This window comes from Orbicella faveolata, unplaced genomic scaffold, assembly GCF_042242905.1.
Source record: "Orbicella faveolata isolate gen_17 unplaced genomic scaffold, um_ofav_v1 contig_12, whole genome shotgun sequence".
NCBI classification, from domain to species: Eukaryota; Metazoa; Cnidaria; class Anthozoa; order Scleractinia; family Merulinidae; genus Orbicella; species Orbicella faveolata.
Genome location: NW_028301539.1, coordinates 32371759 through 32382500, shown reverse-complemented (window position 1 = coordinate 32382500; position 10742 = coordinate 32371759). Strand labels below are relative to the sequence as shown.

General features: G+C 38.7%; 2 protein-coding genes across 3 annotated transcripts in view; one reads left to right on the top strand and one right to left on the bottom strand.

Moving 5' to 3' along the window:
* Nucleotides 1–5800, top strand: part of LOC110044366 (uncharacterized) — a 15847-nt gene extending 10047 nt beyond the window's left edge. For both annotated transcript variants that reach the window (XM_089283326.1, XM_020749906.2), the window contains exons 3-7: nucleotides 162–229; nucleotides 1929–2184; nucleotides 2527–2654; nucleotides 2907–2965; nucleotides 5168–5800. In XM_089283326.1, coding sequence (XP_089139452.1) covers nucleotides 162–229; nucleotides 1929–2184; nucleotides 2527–2654; nucleotides 2907–2965; nucleotides 5168–5318 — 662 coding nt within the window. In that variant the 3' untranslated portion in view covers nucleotides 5319–5800. The remainder of the gene's footprint in view (nucleotides 1–161; nucleotides 230–1928; nucleotides 2185–2526; nucleotides 2655–2906; nucleotides 2966–5167) is intronic.
* LOC110044436 (proteasome assembly chaperone 1-like) lies at nucleotides 5592–10024 on the bottom strand. Its single transcript, XM_020749985.2, has 4 exons — nucleotides 9557–10024; nucleotides 8820–9018; nucleotides 7324–7460; nucleotides 5592–6890 (listed from the first exon to the last, which is right to left on the bottom strand). The coding sequence occupies exons 1-4, from the start codon at nucleotides 9983–9985 to the stop codon at nucleotides 6813–6815; spliced, it is 843 nt and encodes a 280-aa protein (XP_020605644.1). The 5' UTR covers nucleotides 9986–10024; the 3' UTR covers nucleotides 5592–6812.
* Between the last annotated feature and the right edge of the window lie 718 nt (nucleotides 10025–10742).

The window sequence follows — 10742 nt, the reverse complement described above, 5'->3', positions numbered from 1 at the left end:
AGAACATGTTACAGTGACATTGGGTATTTTTTGTTGCTGATCAAAGGGAAAGTGACCTCTGGAACGACAATATCTTTTATATACACATTTTGTATCAGTCGTGATTTTACATTTAAAATCGGAGAGGTTACTGAAGTATACTTCTTTTTATTTGACGGCAGATGTTAAGGGTGGTATTCCACTGCCAGTACGCAGGGACGTCGGACAATGCGTGCAGGGAGAGTCCACGGTAGATAAACAGTTAATTAAATATCAGTAGTCGGCACTCGTAGTGTGTATTCCCTTTGATAAGTGTGTGGGACTAAGTCTGTGGTATAGGCCTAACAAGCAACTAAGCGAAAGAAAAAAACTAGTGAAATTTAGGATTAATTACTGTAAGGATTGAGACTGGTCAGTAGACATGATAAAATTCCAAGGGTTAACAGACTCTGCCTTATTTGTGTTTCTAAACAAATTGAAGACGAATCTCGCTCTTATATATTGCAATAAATACTCTATTCTAAGAAATAAATTTTATAAAAGCATATCATTCCGACTTTAAACAATTATCTTCGTTACAAGCCATTGGCGAACTTATGACTTCTTCAAATCATATGTTAATATTCCATTAGCAAAATTTATTTCATCTTGCTTTGATCTACGCAATATTCTTCTTTTAAATTTAACCGATGTAACTTGATTGCTATATCATAACATTATTATATGATCACGATAATCGTTACTGTTTTAGTTTTAGTTTACAAAAGCTTCTGCAACACTGTATGTATTTATGGTCATGCAAATAAAGCTAGTTGTTGTTGTTGTTGTGGGACAGTCTATATTTAGAAAATATCTGAGCAAGTTTTCGCTGAGCGCTTGCCATGGAACGCCGAGACTGCTCACGGTCTTTCAATTCGGGGTAAATTAGGTTGAGCGCGAACAAATCATCCGAGGAAACTTCAATTCAATCTGGGCATATTTTGCATGGTCATATGCATGTCTCCTCGTGGACAAGGTTTCTAGGACAGTGTTTGGGCTTCATCTTTCAGAAAAGGCTAAATAGCTACTTCAGTTCGAGTGTCTTTTTGTTTGTCATGGTATGCTTTTACCCCGCAACAACAACTAGTTTTATTTACATGACCATAAATACAGTGTTGCAAAAGTGTGTTTGTTTTTTTTTTAATAAAGCTAAAACAATAATGATTGTCGTGAACACATACAGTCGAACCTTTCTAATACGGACACCGAAGGGACAAAGCGAAGTGTCCGCATCAGAGAGGGGTCCGAATTAGAGGGTTCACTATGATGACGTCACTTTTAAGTCTCCACTGACAATTTAGAGTGTTTCTAAAATCAGGCCCAAAAGTGAGTGTCTTATGAATTTGTGAATTTCTCAGCTATATGCTGTACATACGAATTTTGGACAGGAAATGGTACATACCGCAAATTATCGACACCTGGTCCCCGGAGTGTCCGTAATAAAGAGATTAAATTTGTATGAATTTGCTCCCTAGGGCCGAGATTTAGTGTCCGTTGTCCGTTTTAGAGCGGGTCCGCATTATAGAGGGGTTTTTTTTTGGGGGGGGGGGGGAAATGTATGAGAACTTTGTCGGTACATAGGAAACTGACCGTTTTAGCGAGGTGTCCGTATGGAGAGGTTCGACTGTAATGAGGTTATGATATAGCAATCAAGTTACATCGGTTAAATTTAAAAGAAGAATATTGCGTAGATCAAAGCAAGATGAAATGAATTTTGCTAATTGAATATTAAAATAATGATTTGTAGAAGTTTGCTGTAGCTAAGCAGTAGAACATCTGGTCTAGTAACAACAAGTTCTTAGGTTTGACTCCAAGCTGGAGAACTCGGAATTCTTTTACCGAGTATGCCTGTGTTACTGCCAGAAAAATAATCTTCTCCACTCTTGTTGTTGTTGTTGTTGCTGTTATAGAAAAGTGTTTGTGTGCCGTATGAAACAACCAAGCGACGTCTTTTCATGATGTCAAGCGTAGTAGTTGAGATGGAAACGATTCAGAAGTGTCAGTCAGCTAGTTCCTCTTGCCAGCAGCTTCCGCACATGGTCACTTTTTACAAGGGGACTGAGTACGAGACTACGGTTGACGTTGGAATGTGTAGCGGAGTGTGCATCGAAAATAACGCGTGTCTAGCAACTATGAAAAAGACGAAAAGTATTTCATCACCAAACGGTATGTCGCACGGCAGAGATGGTGTTTCTATGGAAACCATGACATTTTGTGTGAATCATTCTAATGTCCAGTCATAAAATAGTAACAACGCTCGGTTCTTGCTAAAAGTGCTTCTCTTGTAAACTTGTCAATTTTCTGTTAGTAATCCGCTACTTCTCACAAGATAAGACAGGCACTTAAAAAATAAGATACGTCTCAATGGGGAAGTTAATGATTGAGATCTAACCAGTGGTTTCACATTGCTGTTTTTGTAACGTTTTCTTACAAAAGTCCCTCAAGAAACTTGTTTTCTTAAAAGTAAAGGCTAATTTTGATTCATTGCTCTGTGTTGTTTTCTAATAGGGGTCAAGTGCCTTGACACTGTTGAGGAGTGCTCATGCGTGGTACCTCACTGTTACCGTTTGTCATCATTTGAGGGATTTCCCGAGCAGTACACTGACTCCCGAGGAAACACAGCAATGCGAACTAAGGTGGAAGATCAATCAAGCCTTTAATAAATGAAAACCCTTGAGAGATTATCAGTTTCGCTCGCGGGCTTTTGAAGTACTGCCTATTCAAGTTAAAACCCCACGATACAGCGCAACAGCTACCCAAATGGCTTTGTTGCTAAGCCGAGATATAATATTCAATTTATCAATGGTCAGCGTCATATAGCTGAACAAGTGAAGATAATTAGCTGTTTAATCACTGTCCTTTTCTGACTTATTTTATTGGTGTTTCAGATCATTGATCTTGGTAGATGTATTGGCGATACCTGTCCCTTGGAAACTACCAATTCGAGGTACTAATGTAAAGGGAAAAGTACGACTGACTTGTCACGGGAATGTAAAGTTATCACGTTCATGTCAATAAGACAATCAATCAATCAATCAATCAATCAATCGGTCACTCAATCATCAATTAATCAGGTAATCAATCGATCATCCATTAGTCAATCAATTAATCATCAATCCATCAGTTAATCACTCTATCAAGTAATCAATCAATCAATCAATCAATCACTCAATCAATCAGTCGATCGATTGTCGATCAGATGCCCAAAATTATACAATTATGTAAGCGTCGTAAATCTCTCTGAAGGTGTCAGTTTCATGTGTTACAGAAGCAATAGCATAAAGGCCTCTCCAGACCAACGCTAGAAAAGTGCAAGCCATTATAATTCATATTTCAAGAATGACAAGAGAAGAGAAATCATCCCCACGAAAGTGTAAGCAAGACGCAAATCAGTTTACAAGACGTTAAAATTGGGATAAAGATGATCAACAGGATTCCTGTTGCTAAAGCACGCCGGATAACAGAATTGTTACGGTTTTTGTCAAACACGTTCCAAACTAAAACCAAAAGTTCCCAGAAGTCATAGGAGGAGGCAGCGTGGCCGAGTGGTTAGAGCGCCGGATTTGAATTCCGTAGGTCCCGGGTTCAAATCCTGTTCTAACCGCTAGCTAATGTTGTTCACGGTAGCCCCGAGTTCAACTTCTCGGCTACGCTTGTAAATAGCCAACTGGTCTGCCTCCCGCCAGCTGGGTTTCTTAACCTAGTTATGTTTATTTAAATATTTATTTATCATTGCTTTGTTATATTGGTCCTGAAAAGCCCCAATCGGGAGTGGCCAATTAAGTATACATACATGCATACATACTGAGCTCAGAAATTGAAATATGTTTTTTTTCTAGAACTAAAAACTTATTACAGAATTAGTGCTAAAATAATTTTCCAGTTGTAAGTTTTATTCACCAGGTTAACTAAGGTATCCGTAAGGCCTGAGCTGTCCCAGACATTTGGGTAATCCTAGCTATGATGTCTTAGTTGTAAACCCACGTTATCTATCACCCTAATTTGGTACATTGATATTTTATTTCAACATTTCAACTATCCTACGATCCAGAGCGACGTAAGAGATTATTCTTACCATGTCACTAAGAAATGGCTATGGTAAGATTGCATCATGTATGTTATGAGCTAGCGTAAAGTCCGTATTAGGGAAATATCGGTTCTGAAGAGCGAAAGCAATATTCCCCAATACAGACCGCATAAGCTAGTTCGACAAAGTTTAACTTTATTATGTTGCTCTTCTCAAAACTCTGCTGATAATTTAATACCTCCCTGCGATCCTTTCTCGGTAAATGTGTGTGCAAAAGTTAGCATCCTACTTTTTTGTGCGTTCTGAAAAAGTTATTCGCCTATCTTAGCGGTCCGTATCGCAACACTTCGGTCAAGAGCCTATCAACACCACCACCAAGAGAACACGCTGGAAATGGATTGGTCATACACTAAGGCGGAGTGAGACGCACTATGTCCCCCACGGGACAAAGAGGACTAGATGATGATGATCGCAGCATTCGGACCGCCAAGCGAACTAATCAGAATTCTTCTTTTTATCCTGGACTTTGTTTGTCTCGTATTTTTCTTGCCATATAACATGCTCGAGTTCTCTGCTCAGAATTTCGGACTCCTGCTGTTTTAACTGAAAATTGTACATACTAGTATGCACAATTTTCAGCTAAAACAACAGGAGTCCGTCATCTTGATCTATTCGCGTCAGATTTTTTTTTTTTTTTTTCAAAAAGGCAGCTTCAGTTTATTTTCTGATTGAATTTCTCCTAGCCTGAAATGTCAATCATCTACCACTCTCAGCCGGCGGAGAAACGTCTGATGTCTGAGGGTTATAACTCCTTTTCCTTGACCATCGTGGCTTAACAAGAAATAACACACAAACTGCGGTGACAAACATGACAATAAAACGCAACGTTGGAAAACAAAACTAAAACTATATCATTTAACTTGACGCTTCGTATGTTTCGAATTAGGTTTACGTTCTTCGAATGCAGTAACTCCACCCAGGCGTCTCTGGCCATGGATTTAGGCCGAGGACGGGAGATGACTGACATTTTAGGCTAAATGTTTCTTGGGTCCTAGAAACTGATCATTCGTCCTGTTTTTGTTTTTGTTTTGTTTTGTTTTGTTTTTTTCTGTCTTGTTCCAGGTTAGATAACGCCAAATTTGCATGGTTCTTCGTGTCCAGACCGCAGGACCCCACCAAATGTCGCTCACGTTCGAGGAAATGGCATTCCTTTAACACCACTGGAGGAAAGAGCTTCAACGTCTCCTCCATTGAAGACTGCGTCTGTTTCTAAGAAAGACCGGTCCGACTAAACTTGGGCCCACATATAGATTTTGTTTCTCATAAGCTCAACGCTGTTCTTAGAAGCTCCAGTTCAAGTTAGTGGAGAGAAATTCTAGCTCGCTGGGAATAACAAATAAGTCATGTGACTGTTTCTGATGATTACAAACACAAGCCGCAATAATTATGTAGAAGTTAGAGTAAGATAAAAAAATAATAATAATCGCTCTGGAACAAGAGATAAACTGTTTCTAGTTCATTTTCAAAAGAATCACAGTAGTTATCATTCCGCTTTATCAGTTCATTTTATTGCTAACTTATAGCTTAAGATTTACGATCCGCTTTTTGAACTTCTTAATTGTTACCTTTTAGCTCCAGTTTATAGTCCTTTTCACATTAGTATTTTGTGACGAAAGCATACAGTGCTCTATTGCTTTACAGATATAACAACCAGAAATAACAGTCAATAAAATTGCATCGATCCGAGTAAAAAGGCAGGGTGGTTAGGTTTATGGCTTTCCTCTTTTGAGCGACTGTTTTGCAAATAGGTGACACCTGTCATGTTCATCTATATTTGATTGTAACTTCTCCCAAAGAGTACCCAGATCACAAGAGTGTAGCTCTTCCATTTCATCCTTCTTGGGTAAGTGCTCGTCTTCGACTGGCCATTTATTCTCAGTTCAGTTTCAGCTGAGAGTCATACAGATGGGTGTCCAAGTTTTCTTTTTGGACACCCACTTCGAGAGAAAATGCTATTTTTTTTTACAAGTTGAGTTTTGAATTGCAGGCTTGAGTCAGAATAAGCCAGCCCACAGAAAATTTTGGGTGCCCCACTTGTCCTGGAGGAGGAATGTATGACAAGCCCAAAAGTGTTCTGTGTGGAAGGCCAGGTTCTCTCCCTCCTCTGGGGGATTTTCTCTGATTTTCCTTGTTCTTAATTTAGAACCCATCACTCTTAAGTTCTACTTTGATCTCTAATTTAGTTGCCTTCAAAACAAAGGCACAAAATCAGTTATTAATTACCAAAATAACAGATGCGAAGGCAACTAATCTGGAATCTGAGTCCCAAAGGTTTTTTCAGCTGCAAAGTTGATTTCCACTGTCACGAGAGTGATCTAGCTGGCAAATTGAAACTGTCCACTGGAAAAACGTTACAGTCCTGCTTTCAGACCTTTTGGTGAACATTGCAAAAGCTGAACCCAAACAACTAGAACGTTTAACAAACGTGCCTCAACCTGTCCTCAGTTCTAAGCTATACTCACATCAAAGAACACAGAATATCATAAAATATCATTAACAAAAGAATGGTTTCATGATGAACATTACTTCAATGCCAGCCAGTGTATGCTTATTTCTTTGTCTCATCCTTTCTTTCCATAGCTATCGCCATGACAGCCTGTTACAATAATTTTTAACAACGTTTTCTGAGCACTATCACTCAAAGAGGGATTGGTACTGTATATTAATAGCAGTGCCAAGAGCTACGTTTTGAAGTCATGCTTTCCTCCTACATGTACATGGTCATTTCTATCAGTTTTCCAGATCTTAGGGACTTGAGTACTTTTATAACCTGCTCACTGGAAGCCTGTGAAATGGAGAGAAAATAATGGTCCTTCTCAGTTGAGCAGAAAATCACAGTGTGACAATAACAAAGCCAATAATTCTTTGAGACCAATTCATAAACACAAACATTATATGGAATGTGTTGTTCCATACAATATCTCTACCCTTTTAAACAGAAAATATGTATATAACTTCCTTTAAAACTTTGGCCTTGATATCATCCTTTGCTTGGGGTAGGGGAAGGTTAATAGATATTTTCAGGAAACAAAATAAGTCAGTGCAGGTAGGATTTTTCTGAAGTGAGGGAGGCATGGAGTCGTGGACATACGGTTACCACTACCATTTTTCAAAAAGTTCATCTTGCTAAACTCATGGACAAAAACATTGGCCTAGGAAGAACATGATCTAAACTCAGATTCACTGGATAGATAAAATAACTTCCTGTTGTCAATTACCTGATGAAGTGAGTGTAGCATTGGACTCTTTAGAAGGAATTGAAAGGCTTCCACTGACTGTGAATCTACATGTGATGACTCGGTGAAGCATACAAACAATGCCGCAGCCACACTGTGGATCTGACAGTACTGTAAAACTAAACAAAACATATTTCTATGAGTTTTCTAAGAAATGAATGATTTCGTTCTTGTACCAGATGATTGGAAACATATTCCAGACTACCAGATCAGTCATATGCAAATTGTATTCCACTTTAAAACCATTTTTTAATCCCCTATTTAATTTATGAAAAGGAGGAAATAGTGCTGTACAGGCGTGCAGATGATCCCAGCCCGCAAATGATCCCCATACCGCAAATGATCCTGAAATCGCTTATATTTTATTACTGTGAAACTCAGGAAACCATGAACATTTGGATTTGATTCCAAAAGATTAACTTGGTACTGAACCAATCACAATAAAGTTCAGGACACACAAGAACCACAACCAATAGGCCACGTTTGATATATCAATATTCTAACATCGATCTGAGGCTTTAAGGTCAAAATTGCAAATTTTTTAAGTTTCCTTTGTCTTTCAATTCCCAAAAGAGACTTGGATACAAGGAAAACACCACCACACATCCCGAAAGCCTCGAAGCCATGTTAGAATATTGGTATCTCGAACGTGGCCTATTACTGCTGGTGTTTGCCATTTAGTTTTCTCATGCTTAATTGGTTTTTTTCATGCTACACAATAACAATCCTTCAATATTTCTGGTATTCACGGGTTTCTGAGTTTCAAAGTAATAATACAATATCTTGATACAACAGTTACTATATGAAATGCAAGAAAATGTGCAGTATGAACGATTTGAATGCAAATTTCACAACCTTAAAAATGATATCCAACATCACAAAATCCTGTGTTTGAAAGTTGTAGTTTAGTTAGATCCTTCCCTGAATGACTTTATTAGGTCTGGGCCTGAGATGTATAAACACAGGATGTTCACCGTATCCTCAAATTTGGAGACAACTGAGAATTCCCAAGTGGATTAACTACATTTTTACTACAGCAACTAGCAAAAAGGAATCTTAGGCACTTTCGAGGGAGTCTGTGGCTATCTAGGATGCAAGTATGAGAAGTGTACAGGGAAAAGTTTGAAGTGGTTAATTAGATGGCAGAGGTATCTTCGAAGATTCCTGTTTCTTTTTGTGGTATGTTTCCTAAACGAAAAATTTATGCAGTCGACACATGTCAATTTACTATTTTGCACAGTATGTTTAACATTTTTATTGCTGCTTTTATGCCTGAGGTACTTGTCTTTTATTAAGAAAATCTCTATCAATTCATAGACTTTTCATGGAGTCCACACCATTCCGAACTTCTTATGTTGGAATCAATTCCGGTCCAGGGATCATTTGCGGTACAATTTGGGGGTCATTTGCGGTTCGGGGATCATTTGTGGGCCAGGATCATTTGTGGGCCTGTACAGTTCAAATATTGGCTATTTTACCTGATGCTGCAACTCCACTCATGACATTAGGAGTTTCCAAAAATGAGCATTCTTCGTGTAAAATCTTTTCTTGCCAGGAATCTGTCTTTAACACTTTTACAAAGTCAGACTTGAGATTCTCAGGAGCATTGGTGTGATACTCACAGGCTGCCAATGATGTTAGAATAACAACTTTGGAAGGCTTCAAATTCTCAAACAACTGAAACATGAAGGTCTAAATCAAGGTCTACTCAATTGACTGATGATGTTAATTATTGGCAAAGTTAACAACTGAGATGACTGACCAACGAACAATGGAATGAAGAATGGAAGGCACGATGAAGGAAACAAAAAGAACAAATGTGAGGGGGTGAGGGGATTTTTTTCTCTATTCGCGTTTTTTTTTTTTTTTTTACTTCCGTTTTGGTGGTCTGTTTTTTTATGGGGTTTTGACTCCTTTACAGATCGTCCATATATATGGCTTATTTTTCTTCTTTGTAGTCATTAAATTGTACATAAATAAAAATAAAAATAAAACATAAATCTTTCACCCTCCTAATGATTCCCGCCTCTTATTTTCTTACCTCCACCACAAGCTAACACAGCAACATACACCAGGAACATACACAAACTGCCACTTGAAGTGATGTGTAAAATCTTAAAGGCAACTTTTCCCATTATCTCGGATAACGGGAACTTTCAGTAAACTGGATTATCTAAAGAAACGTTTATCGATGGAACTATTCTCCCATACATACCTTTTCTGTCCAGTGGAACGCTTTCTCTTGAGGTACCGGCGTTCGACATTGAAAAAATACTGAGTCATCATGATTCGTTGTTAGCCGATACAGACAACACGTATCACCTGATTTGAACTGATTACACTGTTTTTCGAATTCCAGCTCATTCCCCCTTTTTGAAGTAAGACAGGCGACAACTTCACTCCCTGCTGATAAATAATGAGCTTCTACAAATGTTGTAGCAACTTCTCCGACCGCGAGAACCATCAAGGGACATTCTGTCACAGATGATTCCTGATCTATTTTCAGGTGAGGCGCCCAGTGGAAATTTAAATTCCTTGAATCATCCTCTGAAGTGGATGTTTCCTCGTCCTCCTCGTCGTCTTCGTCGTAAACTGCGCGAGAAGAAGGAAACCTTACTTCCCAAACACCAAAAGCTGCCGCCATTTTGATTATAATAGTACCCAGGCCGTCCACCTGCGTTAATAAAAGTAAGAATAGGTCCGCGTAGCGTACAGAGACTCTTATCAAAAGTAAGCTAGAAAGAGTTTTAATTGAAGACCACCATCCGGAAGCTTAGAATGATAACGATGTGACTGGATTACATGACCTTGAGAAATTCAGCTTTTTGGCCAGAAAAACGTATACTACGTGTGTATGTTTTCTTATGCTTTGTACAACCGAAATGGCTACCATCCTGATGAGAAGGCGCCGCAGTCCTCCTTCACCAAGACAGACCTACACTGAACGCCAGAGGGAAAGCGCTAGCAAAAGAAGGGGCGCCTGAAGATCATGTGGTGGTGTGCGACGGAGAAGGAAATAGACAGCATTCAAATTATGAAAAAGGACCATTAGATGTGGAGGGATTACGTTGCTGCCCTACACGCTACCCCCCGTAATGGGCATGACTGAGAAAAAGAAGGATATGTTTTGTTTCATTGATCTAATACTTAGATCGGTAGCCAATAAGTACTTGCTTTGGTAAAAAGGTTGAATCTTTTTGGCTACTATATAAATGATAAACTAGAAAATATTTCGTATGTAAATTTATGTAAAAGAGAGCGAAGAGAACCTATCAGAAAATGAAATGCTCTTCTGAAAACATGATTGATCATCGCAGTAATACACAACTTAAGCAGTTGTGAAAATAAAGCCTGAAAAAAATTCAGGCCTGAACGGGATTCGAACCCATGACCTCTGCGAT

What these genes read in the sequence shown, in the direction of transcription:
- LOC110044436 (XM_020749985.2), bottom strand. Translation starts at nt 9,985, where the DNA reads ATGGCGGCAGCTTTTGGTGTTTGGGAAGTAAGGTTTCCTTCTTCTCGC. An exon ending in GAGTGGAGTTGCAGCATCAG is followed by an intron (nt 7,461 to 8,819) that starts GTAAAATAGCCA and finishes TGTTTTGTTTAG; the next exon opens with TTTTACAGTACTGTCAGATC. An exon ending in TGCTACACTCACTTCATCAG is followed by an intron (nt 6,891 to 7,323) that starts GTAATTGACAAC and finishes TCCATTTCACAG; the next exon opens with GCTTCCAGTGAGCAGGTTAT.